The sequence below is a fragment of the Heterodontus francisci genome, chromosome 7 (assembly GCF_036365525.1).
Source record: "Heterodontus francisci isolate sHetFra1 chromosome 7, sHetFra1.hap1, whole genome shotgun sequence".
Lineage (NCBI taxonomy): Eukaryota > Metazoa > Chordata > Chondrichthyes > Heterodontiformes > Heterodontidae > Heterodontus > Heterodontus francisci.
Genome location: NC_090377.1, coordinates 26,324,621 through 26,345,740, shown reverse-complemented (window position 1 = coordinate 26,345,740; position 21,120 = coordinate 26,324,621). Strand labels below are relative to the sequence as shown.

General features: G+C 43.5%; 1 protein-coding gene across 1 annotated transcript in view; it reads right to left on the bottom strand.

Annotated features, from left to right (window-relative positions):
* The window catches only part of cacnb4a (calcium channel, voltage-dependent, beta 4a subunit), a 308,607-nt gene that overhangs the window by 89,073 nt on the left and 198,414 nt on the right, over positions 1-21,120 (bottom strand). Inside the window, exons 3-5 of the mRNA XM_068034482.1 lie at positions 10,683-10,802; positions 8,396-8,518; positions 3,694-3,830 (exon numbers count right to left, since the gene is read on the bottom strand). Coding sequence (XP_067890583.1) covers positions 3,694-3,830; positions 8,396-8,518; positions 10,683-10,802 — 380 coding nt within the window. The remainder of the gene's footprint in view (positions 1-3,693; positions 3,831-8,395; positions 8,519-10,682; positions 10,803-21,120) is intronic.

The window sequence follows — 21,120 nt, the reverse complement described above, 5'->3', positions numbered from 1 at the left end:
TGGAGTGCTGTGAACAGTTCTAGTCTCCATATTTCAAAAAGGATCTAGAAGCACTCAAGAAAGTGCAAAAATAATTAACAGGGATGATGCTAGAATTGAGAGGGTACAACCATCATGAAAGATTGAAGAAGCTGGGGCTCTTTTCTCTAGAAATGCGAGGGTTACAAGGTGACCCGATAGAAGTTTTTAAAATAATGAAGGGGTTTGATAGGGTAGAGGTAGAATAAATATTTCGGCTTGTGGTGAGTCTAAAACTAGGGACCATAAATATAAATAGTCACTAATAAATCTGGTAAAGAATTCAGGAGAAAACTCTTTACTCAGAGAGTGGTGAGGATCTGGAACTTGCATCTTGAGGTGCGAGCATTGATTTAAGGGGAAGATAGATAAGTACATGAGGGAGAAAGGAATAGAGAGATATGCTGATGGGTGAAATGAAGAGAGATGGGAGGAGGCTCATGTGGAGGATACACACCAGCATAATTCTGTTGGGCTGAACGCTCTGCATAAAATTCTATGTTATTAATGTAGGAAATGAGAGTGTTATGGTAAGACCAGGAGAAAGGTGAGAGGGAACCTTAGACCCCTTCTGTTACAATCAGGTGAGAAAGGGGTCTAGGGTTCCCTCACAGCCTGGTCTTACCATAACAGGGTTTAATATTAAACACACTGTGTTTTTAGTTCCCCCTTGGTGAATCCTTGTTCACTGCTTTCCAATTATAGAACAAAGAAACCAGCCAAACAGGTTTTCCTATATTTAAAGAAAAAGGTTGAACTTTATTAAACTTAAACTCTATTTCGATTAACACCTACGGATACGCGACGCACCCAGATAGCATGCATACGCAATACACACATGCAAATAGAGACAGAAAAGAGCAGAAGAAATAAAGTGGAAAAGTTTGAGGCAATATCTGAAGATGGCTTTGGTTACTGTTCTTCGAGATCACTGTGGAGTCCTTGATTGTAGGTAGATCTTGCTTTTCACTGGGGCCCAGTATTTTTCTCAAAATTGTTTGATGTAGGAGATTTTTCTCTCTTGAGGTCCACGTCTTCAGTGGATTTGGAATTTCATGAGAAAGAGATAGGAGTAGACAGGAGAGGCTGTGGCGAGCCAGCCAGGAGAGGCCTTTACAGTCCAAGAGCAAACAGTCTCTCTCTCAAACTGTCTGTACAATTTGAAAACAAAATCAGGTTGCCCAGCGGGTTAGTCATGTGACTAGGTGGTTTGACCACATCTGTTTGTGGATTTGGCCATCTGAGCTGTAATCCTGGAATGTGAGCTTCATCACCTTCAATGTCTGGTGATCAAAGTCCATTGTGGGTTGAATGTGTCAGGGAATGGTCCTTTGTCTCCACAAGCACTGTCTGCTAGTATGTAAATGTTCTTTCCAGCCATGGCTGATTGTTTAACAAGTCATTTCCTTGCTCCAGCAACTGTTTAAAATCAATGTTCATATGACAAAATATGCCTCATTCTTGGCAGGTGGGGGTCTGCACAACAAGAGGATGGCTTCAGTTGATCAGGAGCTGCACTATAGATCACTACATTGATGGGTCTTCTGGAGCACAGAATAGGGCACTTCATTAGTAGACCAAATGTCCTTCATGACCAATTGTCCTCTTGCAGAAGGAGACTAGAAGGGGTGCATGGCTTATAGCTTTTAGTTATTGGCAGTGCTCCTTGAACACCAAGACCAGAACAAATGTCCATGGAGCACACCTAAGAATACTTGGATGTAGAGGCAGCATCATTTTGGTGAGTCAATGATTTAAACTTGTCAGTGAAAGAATGTCAATTGGTCAAGTTTGGAAATGCTTTTAAAGAGAGTGGTCGAGGCAGAGACAATTACTTTATTTAAATGGAAATTGGATAAATATTTGAAGTACAGAAACATATAGGGCTTTGGCAAGAGGGCAGGCAGTGGGATTAGTTTTGAATTGTTCTCCGGAAGAGCTGGCACAGACACAACAATGATGCTGACAACGACAACATCATGAAGTGGGCAGCGAGTTTGTCGTCATGGACCGAATGGCCTGCTTCCACGCTGTAAACTTCCAGGGTTCTATGATTCATTTCAGGGAAGTCTTGGATCTTTTACGTCCACCCAAGATAGCAGACAGGGCACACTCATCCAAAAAATGGCACCTCTGAAATGCAGCACTCTCTCAGCACTGCATTGGAGTGCCAGCCTTAATTATGTGCTCAGCTTTCTAGATTGAGACTTGAACATACAGCCTTTGACTCAGGATTCAGAATATACTGACTGAGACAACACCCATCTTCAAAAGAAAGAAAATATTACAGACACAGGATTTTTTAAGATTCCCCTTTGCACTGTCATAAGATAAAGTTAAGGTACATCGTTGGGACAGAATAGAGCAAGATTTACTCAGCATCTGACACATGCTGTACTTGATCTGGAAATGCAAGCATTGGGACCCAAAATGGATAAGTGTTCTACTTCCCAGCACTGACATTGTTTACTTTGGCAATCACAAAAGCAAAAAGAAAACCAGCATTCATTCAGTGCAACGTCAGGATGTAACAACTGCGTGAAACACCCCCAAGAGCCATAAGGAGCACTACAAGACAGACAAGGCATAAATACAACATCCTGCATGACAGATAGAAAAACTGGATACGTAAGAATGATTTAAAGCCAGTAACCTCACCTTGACGTTCATATGAGTTTTGGAAATATGCTTAAACTTTTCCCTATTAAATTTCCAGAACTTCTGGTGGGATTGTTGCCTGAGAAAATCGGTTTTGTTTTCATCACTCCCTACACAAACGCCTTGGTGAAATTGCTGCATTGCATTATTTTCTTATGTAACTTAAGAGACTAATTAGGCACAGCATATTAAATAATGGAAGCTAAAAGCCAACCATGTTATAGTTTTTTTTTGCTGGTAATATAAAATCTACACTGTAGACAACATGGTGGGGGAGCTTGGAGCATGTGGGTACAGCTAATGCTGTGCTGGGAACTTGCAAAATCTGGAACAGTGGCAAGGCCAGTTTGCCTCATTCCTTTCAGTATACCAGCTGTCCAAAGTTACCCAGGCCAAGGCTGAAGAAATTGCCAGCCTGATAATTCCCAACCCACACCACCACGTGCTCCCCACCCCCGCATTGACAACAGGGACATATTTGGCTTAGAGGCATCTTCCACCCCAAACAGGCCCATCTGAAAACTTGGAACAAAGGGAGAGAAGCCCACATATCCATTTACTGATTTTTTTCCAGGTTTCCATGGCTTTTCTTCCACAGTTACAGTAGACAGTTGGGGGGGTGCGGGGGGGGGGGGGGGGGGGGCACAAGGAAATTCACGCCTTAACTGTTTGTAAAGTAACATCACACACAATAATATCTCAGCAATATCTTATAAAATGAATTACAGTTTGGTGTAAGGACATAAAGCTTCACTATAAACCACAAGATGGAGCTACAACTATTATTCGACCAGAATTCCCTACAGGAAGAGACAGTGCTTTTAGTATGCACCCTCCACAGTTAACAAACATGATAGCTTTGTTGTGAAGGATCTATCTTGCACTATGTGCTATTTATAGCAAATTTTTTTGTGTGATTTCACGACAAATAGCGCACAGAAAAATGTTCTCCTTTCCCCACCTCACCCCACAATATGCCCTTGCATATCCGTCCTGATCCGAAGTTCAGGTCCTTACCCACTGTAAAAACGTCCCTGTCGAGATTTCTGCTCCCGTTGTATTCGGATGTTCTCGAGCTTGAGGGGGCTTGGGATGAATCCAATTTCACAGCCCTCTTTCACCAGTCGTCCTATCCACCAGTCATTGTTGTACTTCTGTTGAAACAGATGGAGATGTAAACTTCAAAATGAGACACAACAACCATCAGTGAAGGTGGTAGCATAAAACTGAATCGTAACATTGTTTCAATTACGTTAATTCTCCAGTGACTCTGCTCTTCATGAATACCAAGTATGCTCCCACACACACAAAACGTAAAAGCAGAAAAGAAGCAATACACCACATTACTTCACAGTTAAAACTGGCCAGCTTTAAACTTGTGACGTAGGTGCCTGATACTAAAGTGAAACATGTCACCATGCTCCTGAGTTATAAAATTCCACTCAGCACTAGCTGAGTGACAAGTTAAAATGTAACTTTGGCAAGCTGAAGACATTTAAACTATTTTAGCATCTTATAAGTAAGAAACTTATGCTATTATGTCTCATGAAAGGGGTCACCTTGCTTGGAAATCTATTTTCCCACTAACTAAATATTGCTAAATTTATTTGAAGGAATTTCCAAAATGTTGCTTTTCATATCGACATGATCCAATCACATTGAGAAGCCAGGGAGGAAATTAACTTATGTAACACAATCAGAATAAAAAGGCTATTTTTCCTTTGCTACTGAAGTCCAAGAACCTCTTTCGCAGCCCCTCCCTGAAAAAAATAGACTCAGGCTCCTGTTCAGAACCACTCTTCATTTTTGAATTATCCTCCTTAGGAGCATGCCCATAAATGGTGTATTTGGGGAGCGGCAATAACTTGTGTCTGTTTGTGAGTTGTATACAGGTCTTGAGTGTTAAAATGGAGAGTGCAAAGCCTGAGGACAAAGTGTGTACCCAGGAATAAAACCAAGTAGTACCTGTCAGTCATTGAATAATATTCCTCAAGTGGCAAGATGCAACCCTCATTCAATGTCACAAATGTGAAGAGAGGGGGCGAGATTACATCACACAACTTGTATGGGAAATTGATTTAAACTCACTGATAGGCATTTAAACTTTGAAGCATTAAAACTATAGAAATATTCATACTGAAGAAAAAGGTTCAAACTGTATGCTGTAAACCTCGTATTCAAAATTCTTGTAATTCTATTCAAAACTTGATTATGTTATTTCATAATGAAACTATTAAAATAGTGTTGAACTGGTTCACTTCCACACAGGCATGGGTGAGGAGGAGGCGCAGGGTCTCAAACATCAAGAAATGCTGGCGTGTTGGAAATCCAAAATGATGCCAATTACTTCCACATTTAACAGGTGTGCTTTTGAAGATTTGTGGGAAACCCCCATGGGGATGGCGGGTCTGAAAATTCAATATGTAAAAAGGCAATTGAAGGCGTATTTAACCCTACATTCTGGCTTTAACTGCCAGCGCACAGGTTTCCTGAGCTGACTGAAACTCGCCAGGGTCAACAAGGTGACAGAACAGCAGGAATTGACAGGGCTGTGAAACTGGCAGGCTGGGAAGTATTTAAACACTGCAACAAGAAAGCTGCTTTCTTACCTAGGTAAAAGACTTTTGCTCGCAGGACTTGTTCTTAGAATGTGCTTTCACTGCTTTGGAGGTAATTTCCAACTTTCGAGGTTATTTCTGCTACCTTGGTCTTTTCTCACCTTGATCTGCACTTCCCAGCTATCAGGCTTCACTGTGGCATGGGAGCAGCTTATACAATTCTACCTTGCACTTCTGATGAGGAACAAGAGAAGAAGAACCAGGAGCAACACCAGCAGCACCAGGAGCAACACCAGCAGCACCAGGGGCAACACCAGCAGCACCAGGGGCAACACCAGCAGCAATACCAGCTGCCTTCTCCTCAGCCGCATGCTGCTCCACAGGACAGAGGGGATGGACACAAAGCTTCCACTCGAAGGAGGTGATACTCCCAGCACAGGGTCAGCTTCCTCAACATGACTGAGTAACAGTGTGCCAGGAGGCTCAGTCTTTCATGGCAGTACATTGCTGACATCTGCAGCCTCCTGGAATAGGGACTTTTGTCAAGAAGGCCAGGTGGGCACGCATTGCCAATGTCTGTCAAGGTCATCTCAGGCCTGAATTTCTTCATCTCTGACCTTTTCAGGGATCTGCTGGTGACATCTGTAGGATCTCACAATCTGCTACGTCCCAGGTGACAGATGTTAATCTGTTAACTGTGTATCAATTGTTTAATTATATGCAGGTGGAGGATGTTAACTAGGATCTTTAGTGAGCACCTATAAGTAGACACTAACGGAGACTGGTGGAGTTTTTGAGTGAGGAGCTATATGCTTGCAATCATTTTACTCTGTACAATAACTATGAAACTGAGTAAAGATAGGCTCCAGCATCATCCTTCCACAACAAGCTTTCCGGAATATAACAATGAATACCATGTTTGCCAGGACCACCAATTGCTTCTGCGTTGCTACTGGTGAGGCCAGTCTGAGCCAGAGGGCTGTCACATTTTCTGCAGTGGCTGCATTCCCACAGGTATGCGGAGTCACAGACTGCATACACATATCAATCAAGACAACCTCGGATCAGCCAGAAGTATTCATCAATCGAAAGAGATTCCACTCCATTAATGTTCAGCTGGTTTATGACCATCAGAAGGTTTTTAATGCAAGGGTGAAAAGTGGGAGCACCTTGAGCAGCGTCCCCACTTCCATGTCCCTGTCCTCCACCTTCCCTCCCATGCACAACTACACTCTCCTGCTAGAGGATGGCAGATTTCAAAGGAGAGAAAGACAGCACCTGAAGGGAGAGAGCTGCTTATAATATCGGCTAACATGGGAGCAGGAGGGGAAGTTGGGTGGTCAGCAGTTTAGTGGGACTAGGATCGAGGGAGCAGGAGGTGGGTTTCATGGACAAAATGCGCTCAGAGAGGGCATGAGGAGAAAAACTGGAGAAAGATAGAAGTTCAGGGGGGCGCATTAGAGGAGGTTTGGCCAGAAGGGCTAGTGGAAGGAAGGCTCATGGCAGAGGCAGCTGATTGGATGGTCTTGATCTTAGTGACAAAGAAATCCTCACAGTTATTGTTGGAGGTGAGGGTGGAGGGGACAGGAGTAAGGGGTTTAGGAAGACAGCTTGCAGTAGAGAAAAGAAGTCGGGGGTTATCTTTGTATTCCAGGATGATCCTGGAATAGAAGCAGATAGTGAGCAGTTTTAGCAGGCGAGAGCAGGACCCGATAGTATTTTAAGTGGTCCAGCCAGGTCTGCTGGTGGATGGCTAAAATAGTTGTCCGCCATTTCCTTTCAAGTCTGCATCCCTTGGACTTAAGGGAGTGGAGATGAGGGTTGTACTGGGTGAACGGCCAGGGTGAGAGGGGGTAATGGTTTTATTGAGGACCAGAGCATCAAAGGTAGAGGTGAGGATCTGATTCAGCAAATCAGTAGCTGCAGAAATGTTGTTGCCAATGGAGGGCTGAATGCTAGACAGTTGGGATTTTGAAATGCCGTTGTAAGTGAATTGGGGGATAGTTTATTTTTCAGGGATGGATATAGAAGGAGGTAGGATTGGGTCATGGAAGAGGGATGTGGGTAGTGAGTGATACAAGGAAGTGATCAGCGATACCTTACCTGTAATTGATATAATCTGACGAGCAAGACCACATGAGATGGCAAGGTCCAGGAGCTGGGGGTGAATTTGGGTTGGGGAGTTTACATGATGGGCGAGATTTAGGGAGGATAAGAGAGCAATGAACTCAGAGGAGAGAGAACATGATGAGTTAAGATGGAGGTTGAAATCACCAAGATGAGAAATCGTTCGATGCAGAGACTGAGAGAGGAAAGCAGTGAAGATATCTTGGTGATAATTTTTTTTAAATCATACTTGGGAGGATGGTAGAGAATGATCATATTTTGAATGAGCGGTGAGAGGGGTGCAACAAGATGAGATGTTCAAAGTTGGAGAAATTGCCAGAGGAGTGGGTGGTGGGGGGTGGGGGGGGAGGGGAGGGGGGGGGATGGTGGTCAAGCCTCAAGAGAGAGGAATAAGTGGAGCTGCAAGGTGTGTTGGTCTGAGGAGTGTTGTGCATGAGAATGCTGAGGAAGTCAGAGTGGAGGGGTTGGCACTTGAATGTGCCAGGCCAATCACCTTTTCCTTCCCTGATAAGGTCATTGAACCTCTTGCAGCACATTATCCAGCTGCGAGGCAACACACTCCTGCTGCTCACTACTTCAGCTATTCTTAGCTATACTGTTTTGTGAGAGAGACTGGCCTCTTCCTCCCATTTGCAGCGAACAATATTTCTCTCCGGACCCTCAAAGCCCTGAGCATAATCTTCAAGGATGCCTCAGAGAATCGGGGTGGGTGCAGCCTTCTAACGTTGCACCTCCATACTTACGTTTGCTCTATCTTCACTAATACATGTAATGGAGTCATCCTGATACATCCTGTGGTCCCTTCAAATAGAAATCTTTCAACTGACAGATGCGGGTCGTCATCACGCCCGCACTCTCTGATTAGTCGGGAGACCCGGAGGCCAGCTGTTAATTCCATGGTTGAGTTAAAAAGCCAAGCCAAAGCCTGCTCTGTGATTGTCTGCATTTACGGCCCACTGGCAGCCTCTCCCTGCTGCAATTGGGTGCAAAAGTTAAACTTCTGCCCTTTGTGCTAGTGAAGTTCATTGACTTACTTCTTTAATATGTAGAAAGTCTTTGGCATCAAAAGAGATGGCAGTTCCTGGGACTGGTACATCTTCATCCAGAGCGCCACAATAAGTGACATTTGTTCTTACGGCAAATGCAACTGGTTTGGTCTGAAAAATAAAATACACCAAGTGAGCGTTAGGATACATTTACACTATAGCTTTAGAGTCAGTTCAACGTGGTTTTGGTTTTGCACTGACTCATGTGATATATATTTCATATTTAAAGATCGAAATGCACCCTTATATTCTAAAACTAGGGGCTAAATGTCCTCTGAGTTTTTTCTGTTCCAACACTGTAAATTGGGCAGAAATTCAGCGGAAATCCCGACAATGAAGAAAATAATGCTATGCCTATATGTTTGGTAATAATGATCAATTTTACCAACTGTGTCACTGATGATTAGTAACAAAGTACTAGGTTTCATTATTCCATTTTTAATTTGAAAAGCTTTGATCCTTTTTGTATGTCTAACTGGAAAGTCAGCAATCCTTTAGAGGCTTGGACATATATTTGCATCAATACTGCAACGAATTGATCAGGACTTAAACAGCAGGCCTTGGCTTATTGTGAAATGGTAAATAAAGTAGAGATAAACTTCAATAAAAACTGCAGTGCCTCATATTTTCTTGAGTCACAATGCTGGTGAAGATCACTAGTATGAAGGTGGAAACTCTGCATTCCTATAATTCTTATTTGCTACAAAAAATTTAAATATTTTTAGAATGGGCACTACATGAGAAAACTGTGTGCAATTGTGCTACACTGCAGTTTCCTAGGAAACACATCTGCATTTGTTTCATTCCCTCTGTTTTGCTTTGTGCTTGTCTTTGAAGAACTTCTTAAACCGAGTTTAAAAAGCGTCATGCTGGAATCTGGCCCTATGCACCAAACTGGCCACGCCCTTAGATTGAATTAATTATCATGGCGACTTTTCATTATTCGTGCTCATTTGCAGGTCTTCAAGAAGGCTCTTAAAACTAAGCATTTTTTTGGAGCAAGGGCAACATTTTATTTTTAAAGAACTTATGTTTTAAAACACTGGATCAAGGAAGATTTTATTTTTGGCAATATGCAAATGAGTGAGTGGAAACTTTAAAAACAAATTCTGAAAACTAGCGCAATTTTGAGTACAATTTGCACCCAGCTCACCAACTGCGCCCAAAGTGTAAACTCTTGGCCTACCTCTCAGAGTACAATGTTATTCTCAGCTCATTTGCGCAACTTCAAAGAAAGAATTTACGCGGGGTGATTTCTAAGCAGGCTTGTAAATATATTACTTCAATAATATTTGAAAACTACTTGGAAAGGAAAAAAAAAATCGCAGTAGGAACTAAAACAGGATCAACAAGCCAATTTTCAAACGTTTTCGGTAAAGTGATGTTTTAAAAAGATCACAGTATTTGCATACTGATGCTGTGCTGAATATTCACACCAGATTTTATGGCCAGAGCTTTATTTCCCTAGGATCAGGAAGCATGCAAAAGTCATTTGACCCTTCAATTTTTCTCCTCTTCTTCTGATGTCAGTCCAGAATAATTCTCTTGCACCTCCACAAAAATGACCACACTTAGTGAATTTAGGCATAAAATCCTGGCAGACTATTTTAAAGTCTGAATAACTGACATTTTGATTGTATCCAAAACCTCCAGACTCACACTTTACAGCGAAGATCAGGAAACATGGCCATCTTGTTCTTTGCCAGCCCAAGGACACAGAAATCAATTGTAATCAATTCATTTCCCCTTATTGGCCCTGGGTTTTTTTTAACCTTTCTCAGGAGATTACACAGCTGTGAGGATGGGAGGGGAGGTGGGCAGGAGGTGCAAGGAAGACATTTTTATCACAAAAAGGTCTGGCCATCATGGTGTGGGGAACGCTTGATAGACCAGCAGGCCTTTTCCCATCAGATAATTCTGTATGATCATGTGCTCATAATGTCCCCACCAGAGCCCCAGTTTGAGAACCACTGACCCAGTCCATAATACAGTCCAGCATCATACTGTAAACAATCCTGAACTGAGTGATGTCCAGAAGTTGTATTTACCTATTTAACTACCAGGGAAGCACAAAAACCATTGAACACCACCTTTTCAAATTTTGACCTCATGTGTACTTCTATTTGTTATGATTTAAAGGTTCCAATTACCATGTCTGAACAATACACATAGTGGAATTATTTTCAATTAAAAAAATCACACTGGAGTCTTTTTTTTTCCGTCCCTTGATTTATCTGAATCTGGATGGCCTCTGCCAGAGTCAATATCCCCTTACTTTAGCTCTTTCAAGTTGTACTGCTGCTTGTTGCTCTGATTCACGACGAACCCCATCACGATCCTCCTCCAGGGAAACATCAGAATCGGATGGCCTGCTAGTGTAAGAATCTGCTGAACCCTGCATTAAAAAGCAGATGACAGAAAGTCAAATAAGAATTCAAGCACATCACAAGGGAAGTGATTCTTTAGCTTGATTTAACAAAGTCATTTTATGGCGAGGAAACCTGAGTTTATATTGTAATTGCATGAGGCAATTACAATCTCCAACAAAAGAGAATCCAACCATCTTCCCTTGACATTCTACAGCATTACCATCACTGAATCCCCCAGTAACAACATCCTGGGGGTTACCATTGACCAGAAACTGAACTGCACCAGCCACATAAATACTGTGGCTACAAGAACAGGTCAGAGGCTGGGAATTCTGTAGTGAGTAACTCACCTCCTGACTCCCCAAAGTCTGTCCACCATCTACCACGCACAAGTCAGGAGTGTGATGGAATACTCTCCACTCACCTGGATGAGTGGAGCTCCAACAATTCTCAAGGAACTCAACACAATCCAGAACAAAGCAGCCAACTTGATAGGCTCCCCATTCACCACCTTCAGCATTCACTTTCTCTACCACTGTGGCAGTAGTGTGTACCATCTACAATAGGGTTGTCCAACAAAAGGCCCACAAGCCAGGATCCGACCCGTGAAAGGTTTCCACCAGCCCGCAGATGTAAATTGTACCGGGCTGTTCCTCATCCTCACCAGGGGTCCGTGGCTGGTAATTTCAGAGATGAGAAATTTCCCTTTGGCTTCTTCTTCCAGATCGGCTTTTAAAGAAAAAAAATCGCACAGTCTCACAGCTGATAGGTGCTGGGTGCAGAAACAGCGGTTTCCAAACTTCGCACATTTTCGAGGTTTTGTGGCGGGCTTTTAAAAAAAAATTGGAACCCGCCAGAAAACCCCAAATCTGTCCAAAGTTCGGAAACCGCTGTTCCTGCTCCCAGCACTGTCAGCTGTGAAACTGACAATGCGATGTTTTAAAAACTGACTAACCACGAAGCTGCTCTGCTGAGCATTCCCACTCTCTACAACTGTCAGAGAGAGAGGGGAGCAGAGATAGAGGGGGACAGAGAGAGGGGAACAGAGAGAGAGAGAGAGAGGTGAGCACAGAGAGAGAGGGTGGAGAAAGAGAGAGAGGGGGGATGGACAGAGAGACATGGGGGGAAGACAGAGAGAGGGAGGAAGACAGAGAGAGGGAAGACAGAGAGAGAGGGAGGAAGACAGAGAGAGAGGGGGAGGAAGACAGAGAGAGAGAGAGGGAGGAAGACAGAGAGAGAGAGAGGGAGGAAGACAGGAAGAGAGGGAGGAAGACAGGGAAAGAGAGAGGGACAGAGAGAGAGAGGGACAGAGAGAGAGAGGGGGACAGAGAGAGAGAGAGGAAGACAGAGAGAGAGAGAGGGGGAGGAAGACAGAGAGAGAGAGAGGGAGGAAGACAGGGAGAGAGGGAGGAAGACAGGGAAAGAGAGAGGGACAGAGAGAGAGAGGGGGACAGAGAGAGAGAGACAGAGGGGGCGAAGATGAGGGGGGAGACAGAGAGAGGGAAGACAGAGAGAGAGGGAGGAAGACAGAGCGAGAGAGGGAGGAAGACAGAGAGAAAGACAGGGGAAGACAGAGAGAGAGGGGAAGACAGAGAGAGGGGAAGACAGAGAGAGGGGGGAAAACAGAGAGACAGAGGGGAAGACAGAGAGAGAGGGGAAAACAGAGAGAGAGGGGGTAAACAGAGAGAGGGGGGAAACAGAGAGAGAGAGGGGGGAAAACAGAGAGTGAGGGGAAGACATAGAGAGGGGGTAAACAGAGAGAGGGGGTAAACAGAGAGAGGGGGGAAAACAGAGAGAGGGGGAAAACAGAGAGAGAGGGGGGAAAACAGAGAGTGAGGGGAAGACAGAGCGAGGGGGGAAAACAGAGAGCGGGAAGACACAGAGAGAGGGGGAAAACAGAGAGAGGGGGGAAAACAGAGAGAGAGGGGAAGACAGAGAGAGGGGGGAAGACAGAGAGAGAGGGGAAAGACACAGAGAGAGAGGGGGAAGTCACAGAGAGAGGGGGAAGACACAGAGAGAGGGATAGAGAGGGACACACACACACACACACAGAAAGAGAGAGAGGAACAGAGAGACAGAGAGGGGGATAGAGTGGCGGGGGGGGGGGGGGAACACAGAGTGGGGAGGGACATAGAGAGAGAGAGAGGAAGTAGAGAGAGCAATCAAGATCACTCTTGACAAATGGACATCTATCCAGAATACTCCACATCACTACAATAAGAGCTGGATTTTATAATCTCACCGCCAATATCGACGGTGAGCTTCAGAAATGGTGGCCCAGGCCGCAAGCCAAAGAGCCACCGCGATCTCAAGCATGGTGGCTCATTTAACGAAACGGCAAGACTTATCGGCAATCAAAGACGCTACATCAAACTCAAAGGACCGTAAATAAATCCCAGCTATTGCCTCAAACTTTTCCCCTTTATTCTTTCTACTTTTCTGTCTCCATCTGCATGTGTGTTTATCGCATATGCATGCTAGCGTGGTCAAGTTTAAAGTTAATAAACTTCCAACTTTCTTGTTTAAATCGAAGAAAACCTGTCTGGTTGATTCCTTTGCCTTACAATTGGAGAGCAGTGAACAAGGATTCACTGAGGGGGAGCTAAAAACATAGTGTTTTAAAATTAAATCCTGTTACGGTTAAACCAGGCAAAGGCTGAGAGGGAACCCCTAGACCCCTTCTCACCTGGTTGTAACAGAATACAAAAAGTTAAATTGAGCATTTTTTAAGTGCCACCCGTCGCGCTGAAGATCCGGAACCGAAGGTAACATCACGGGTAATTCAATTTAAATGTATGCAAACAGGTAATTTCACTATTTAAAGCATGGTCCCCGTCGCAGTGCGGTGGAGGGCCCGCCAAGGAGCTTCCCCGCCGCCGGGAAGATCGGACTCAGCAATCCCGGCATCGGGCTCCAGGGTGGGTCGCTGCCTCTCCGATCTCCTGCACCCACCCACCCCTTCCGCCATGGAGCCCGATGTCACGAGGTGAACAAAATCTAGCCCAAGGATGAGAATTTTAAAATCAAGGTGTTGCCACTGTATTTCAGTGAGCACAGGAATGATATGTGAACTGGATTTGTTGCAAATTATGATGCAAGAATCAGGATTTTTGATGATGGACTCAAGTTACCAGAATTTCAAGTTTCAAGATGGAAGGCGGCAGGCCAGCCAAGGGATCTTTGGCACAGTAATGGAAAGATTTACATTTATATAGCGCCTTTCATGACTACAGGACATCTCAAAAGTATTTTACAGCTAATGAAGTACTTTTGAAGCAGAGTCATTGTTGTCATGTAGGAAACACGGCAGCCAATTTGCTCACAACAAGGCCACATAAACAGCAAAGCGATAATGAGCAGGTAAGCTGTTTTTGAGATGTTGATTGAGGGATAAATATTAGCCAGGGATAATTCCACCAGGGATAACTTCCCTGCTCTTCTTCAAATTAGTGCCATGGGATCTTTTACATCCACCTGGGAGCTCTTAGTTTAACATCTTATCCAAAAGACAGCACAGCATTCCCTCAGTGCTGCACTGGAGTGTCAACTTTAACAGAAGCATAGATGAGGCCTTCTTCAAAAAGTATATTTTCTATTTTCAAAAAGAGGAACGTTTTGGCTTAATTAATTCAAACTGTAAATGGGTATGAACTGGAAAACCATCGTCTGTTTGCATATGTGCTCCCTTGTTTTGTTATTTTCTAAAGTGTTTTTGAACCAATTCAAATGATGCATTCATGATCTAGATGTTACAAGCAGCACTAACTGGGTAAATATAGGTGAAGATTTCTATAATGAATGCAATCACAAATATCAATAAACCACCCGATTTGGAGCAAGGAAACTGGGGACCAAAGTAAATCCATCATATCTTGCACAATAACACTGGTTAGCAATCTAATCTCCACTCAGAACAATACGGCCAAGCACTGTGCCCACAAACAACTGGATTAACTTCAATTATTGCAAATGCCCACTCACGCAGAAGCAAAATACTGTAGATGCTGCGAATCTGCAATAAAGAAGGAAAATGCTAGAAACATTCAGCAAGTCAGGCAATATCTGTGGAGAGAAAAACGGTGTTTCCATTATAGTGACCTGCCTAAGTACGCTGCTCATTTCTCCACGCCTCACGGTCTTGCACTTTCCTCTTCGGTTGCTCGTAGGAACCTCTCATTTTCAATTTCAAGTTGTCAAACATCATCATTCTCTTTCTCCCTCCTGGTCTACATCCCTCTAATCTTCCTTCAATCACCTCCTTCAGCAATCGCGCATACCTTAGAATCTGGAGAATCCAACCTTTTCTTGATGATATTCACTAACGATCTATCCTCCTCCACCATCCTGAGACATCTTCATTGCTCTTGTATTCTCTCCAAGTGACCCACTCTATCCTTTCCAGAACCACATTTCACAGCTTTCTAGTCTTTGGATGTTTGCTTTTCTCAAGGTCCACTTTTCAGCCCCATACAATAAGACATTCCAAATCACAGTGTTGATAATTCTTTTCTCAAAGATCTCTACTCATTCCTATACTGAGCAATTCTTTATGTTTGGAAAACGCAATCTTTTCCATTGCTATTCTCGCTCTGATTTCTTTATGACAGTAACCATCTTCTGACAAGATGCTGCCCAGGTACTTACATCGTGATACCTGTTCCAGCTGTTGACCATTTATTGTGACCTCTGCTTTTCCACTATTATCTTCATAACTTTCATATTTTTACATTAATTTTCATTCTATAAGCTTTCACCACTTCATTCATTCTCTCCATTAATACCTGAGAATTAACAGGCTGAATTTTGAGCCCCCAACGGGACCAGGAACAGAGGTGGGTAAGAGTTAAAAATAGCCCTGCTGCCCAGCGAGCCAGTTCCCCAGCTCCATCCCACCTCCAGGCCTTTTTGTCCACTCTATGGCCCCCAGAGCAACAACGTCACCTGCCCTCCATGACACCCCTTTCCTGGGCTTGCCTGACTCTGCAGACCCCAGTTGTTTGATTTTGAGAGTGCACCCTCTTCATCCAGGTGCAGCCCCAGTAGTGGCTACCATTAGTGGGGGCCATCGTTAATAGAGCTGGCAGCATCAGTGGCAGCCACTCAATTAACTCAGATCAATGAAATGAAAATCCTCTCTCCCTGCTTCATCCATGACCTCAGTGAAATGACTTTGGGTAGCCCCAAACTAATTCTCATTAAGGAACATGTCTGCTGTACAAAGCTACCTAGAATTGGGCAATTTAGTTTCTCGTTATTTTCTCTCAAGCCATTCTGGTTATTGAAGGCAAAATTAGATTAAGTCCATGTCAAATCATTACACAAGTCAATCTTTCCACAAAACTTCAGGAACATAATCACCTCCCATCTGCTGTATAACCATGCATTCCTTATGCAAGTTAATGAAGAACAGCAACTTCAATGACATCTGAAAGATCTGGCTGTGAAACAGAACTAACATTTTATGGAGAAATTGTAAAACCTTTAGTAGATAGCTACTGAAGTCTTGATGAGGGATGACGAGAGCTTGCTGAACGTTGTCTTGCAGTGTTAGGTAGGAAAGGATTTCTCTCTCTCTTTCACCCTCCCCTTCTCCTGTCTGGCACTGCTGCTGCTCACTGGACAGTTCATTTAGGAACAGTCAACACTACTGCTAAAAAGCCACTTAGCATGAATCATTAATAGCCTAACTGGGTAGTTGGCTACCTGTTCGAGGCTGCAGAATACTGAATCAGCATGATCAATGAATTCTCCACACTCAATTACAGACTCACTTAGGAATAGCATTTGTTCCCAGATGATGTCAGATATATTCTAAAATAATGAAAGGAAAAATTTTGTCTATAACATGCTAGCATACCCAGGATCAGATGTCAGTGCAATTATAAAGAGCAGACCAAGCTACCCTGGTGTTAACACCAGAAGAATTCCTATGGTTCAATGTGTATTTTATCATGTAGAAAAGAAACAATGTTTTGATATGAGAAGTTATCATCTTTACTTACAGTTGAGTACTGTTATTAAATATAGATTAATATATTTCAGGCTTCTTAGTAAAAGATACATTCACTTGCCATTAATTGTGCTTTGCAAGAGCAGCATGAATTCATCCAATAAAGCCAATCAAAAAATTACATTCATTTAAATCACAAAGCATATTAAAAACCTAAAAGTGTCTGCAAAGCAGTAGTCTTAAAGTTGACAGTGTATCACAATTTGTTTATACATTATTTGTATCCTGAGATCAGGTTACTGCCTTGTAATCACATTCATATATCTATTATAGCATACAGTAAATACTACAGAGTTCACGGCAAATTCTATTCTAGTACGAATTGTTAGGGTAAATATGGGGAATCAAGGTTCTGCATATAATTGATACATGAAGATATCTGCATTAAACAACGAACAGATATGATGTAAGATGACGTAAGTTTTCTATAAGATGTCACGCTGTCTGCAGCATGCTACAAGTTGAAACCATATCGAAGAGCAAAACGGTTATCTTAAGTGACAAGAACAAAGCCTAATCAGCTGACTGCCTTTGAACATGCTCCTTGCAGAGTGTGCTATTCTGTAGAAATGTATGTGATTTCTAATCATTTTCCACTGACCAATCTCTGTTTTCTTACCAACAGGGTTGTCATGACAGCAGGGAACAATGACAAGAAGCCTTAATTGAATATGATTTAACCAGACATGATATTGTTCCTTGATTCGATAAACAGGGCTATCAGGATTTATTTTACAAATTGCTCACTAAATATTACGACAGAATTCAATTGGCAATAATATATTTTAAACAGGGGCAGATCACCTTTTAATGTAAAACATCTTTCAGTTGCAATTAGCAATGTGAATGTTGAGAGTGAAAGACAAAACATTGCAGCCTAAGAAGTGGGCAGCATCCATTTTTGGACGCCTCATCTGCAGAATGCTAACAGCGTATGCTGAACTGGGTAGGTCCAAGGCAGCACAGGATTTTGGGCCATCGACCTCATGTCGTATAGAGGTTGCAGTGGTAGAAGCCCGTGAAGCATCATTCGCCAATGTTCAGGTCAGTGATTGGGTAAGATCACGGGTGTCTGGAGGAGGGACGGCTGGGCCTCGGAGTGGGATTGGATGGGGACGGGGAACGTGAGATGGTCAGAAAGAACATCACGATAGTCTGCAGTATTGTTGGGAGGCCTCGGAGTGCAATCAGAAGATGGGGGACTAAGAGTTCAGGACCAGGGCCGGGGAAAGGGGAGATTGGGGATATTGGAGGTCGGGGATCTCTGGATTGGGCTCAGCAGTGATTAAGGAGAGTACTAACCTTCTTTTCATTCCATGCTGCTCAGTATCAGTTTTGCAGGAGGTAATTGGCAAAGTTGCAAAAGGGAGAAAAGTAAGTGTTCAGCCATTGACATATGCAAATAAGGAGCCTAACATCTGCCTCTGATGTGGGTAAAGGATGCCTCTTGCTTGTCTCTTAGCAAAATGGCATCTGGCACAGCCTGTAGCAGATTTCTGCACTCAGAGCGCAGACACCATTTTGGACACAAAACAGCATCCATAGTGCCGAAAACACAGGCGCTACAGAGACGAATATTCTTCCTTTCCTTTTGTTATGATCAGGTAAGGAGGGACTGAAGGGCTCCCCTCTTTTCCCTCTCCTTGTTTGACCATAACAGGATTTATTTCTTTATTAAAGTGAATGTGCTTGCCAATTCAGTGAGTGTTTAACTATTTATGTGCTATGATCATAATGCAGCAGTGTGTACCATCTGCAAGGTGCACTGCAGCAACTCAAGAAGGCTCCTTTGATCGCACCTTCCAAACCCACAACCTCTACCACCTAGGACAAGGGCAGGTGATGCATGAGAACACCACCACCTCCAAGTCACACATCATCCTGAAATATATCGCCTTTCCTTCACTGTCTCTGGGTCAAGATCCTGGAACTCCTTTCCTAACAGCACTGTTGGTGTACCTACACCCCAAGGACTGCAGCGGTTCAAGAAGGCAGCTTACCACCAACTGCTTTAGGGCAATTAGAGATGGGCAATAAATGTTGGCCAAGCCAGTGATGCCAACATCCCGTGAATGAATAATAAAAAAAGAACCAATCAGACAGGTTTTCTCGAGTTTAACAAAAAAAGAGAATAGCTTTATTGTACTTAAATGGATCTAAGTAAAATAATAAACTATATTCCAACTGTCTGTCACACACACACACACACACACACACACACACACACACACACACACACACACACACATACACACACACACATACACACACACACACACACGTTACAGAGTGGGGAAGGCTTGAGTCCTTAGAACAAAAAAAGTGGAGTTTGGTAACTCGGCTGGCTTGCGGCTCAATTCGATGGTCTTGAGGCTGCCGATTTGAAGAGATAGGCAGCTGATTCAGTGGGTCTCTTGGAGACAGCGATGCGGATGATTTCCTTCAAGGGGTCTCTAGTTGCAGAGGTGGTCACAGTCAGCAGGCAGGGTTCGAAGCTTGCAAGCTGGAATGAAGAGAGAGAGAGAGAGAGGAGGGACCCCGCACTTGGGTCTGCACTTGTCAGAGTCCCAGATGCTTGTCAGCCTGCTGCAGAGAAACATCAGCTTTAAACACACAGATTGGGGGGAGGAGGTGGGAGAAGAGAGGGCTTATCACATGACAGTCTACCAGTGATTCAGGCATGGTAGTTAGCAACATGTATTTCTTCTTGCAACTTAACAGCCCGTGTCTGGGGATTTCCTTCTCACAACCAGAGTCCCATTAGAGTTATAGAGTCCTACAGCACAGAAACAGGCCCTTTGGCCCATCGTGTCCGTGCCGGCCATCAAGCACCTAACTATTCTAATCCCATTTTCCAGCACTTGGCCCGTAGCCTGGTATGCTATAGCATTTCAAGTGCTCATCTAAATACTTCTTAAATGTTGTGAGAGGTCCTGCCCCTATCACCTCTTCAGGCAGTGTGTTCCAGATTCCAACCACCCTCTGGGTGAAATTTTTTTTCCTCAAATCCCCTCTAAACCTCCTGCCGTTACGTTAAATCTATGCCCCCTGATTATTATTTCCCTCCGCTAAGGGAATAAGTTTCTTCCTATCTATGCCCCTCATAATTTTGTATACCTCAATCATATCCCCCCTCAGCCTTCTCTGCTCTAAGAAAAACAACCCTAGCCTTTTCAGTTTCTCTTCATAGCTGAAATGCTCCAGCCCTGGCAACATCCTGGTGAATCTCCTCTGCACCCTCTCCAGTGCAATCATATCCTTCCTATAGTGTAGAGACCAGAACTGTACACAGTACTCCAGCTGTGGCCTAACTAACGTTTTATACAGCTCCATCATAACCTCCCTGCTTTTATATTCTATGCCTTGGCTAATAAAGGCAAGTATCCCATATGCCTTCCGACCCACCTTATCTACCTGTGTTGCTGCCTTCAGTGATCTATAGACAAGTACATCAAGGTCCCTCAGACCCTCTGTACTTCATATCCATTGTATATTCCCTTGCCGTGTTAGTCCTCCCAAAATGCATCACCTCACACTTCTTGTTCAAATTATAGTTTTGATGCCTTGCTAATGGGTACAGGCAGTACCCTTTAATTTCCCAGTTCTTGGTTCTTGCTGGGACAGGGCAGACACTTCATCTCCATCTCGCAGGCCTGGCAATGGAGGATACAGTGCTGCAAATTAGATGGCTATCTTAAGCAGCGAGCAAAGTCACCTTTCATCTGTTCCTTTTTTAATTTCTTTAAATAAGTTCAGGTCTCCAGCCAGTCGATTAAAAAATGATCATTCAACATAGCACATTGGGGGTGACACATTTCTAAGCTTCCATTTAATTGCATTGCTGCATTTCCCACATTCGAGCATGGACTACACTTCAAAAGTACTTCTTTGGCTGTAAAGCACTTTAGGACATTATAGGGTCCTGAAAGGCGCTATATAAATGTCAGATTTTATTTTTTTCATTCCTGATTAATGCTGAGAGTGAGTGAATGTAAAAAAAAAATCTCAGATTTGCCCAAAAAAGAAAAACCTGGCCCTTGTTTCATTAGGTGCTGTTGACTTTTTTTAAGTACTTGATCACTGAATGCAATAAATATTCTAAACCTTCTTCTTCTTCTTCTTTGGCTTCCTTGTCTCGGGAGACAATGGGTAAGCGCCTGGAGGTGGTCAGTGGTTTGCGGAGCAGCGCCTGGAGTGGCTTAAAAGGCCAATTCTAGAGTGACAGACTCTTCCACAGGCGCTGCAGATAAAATTGGTTGTCAGGGCTGTTAGACAGTTGGCTCTCTACTCACAATTCTGTCTTTTTTCCTGCCAACTACCATGTCTCTTCGACT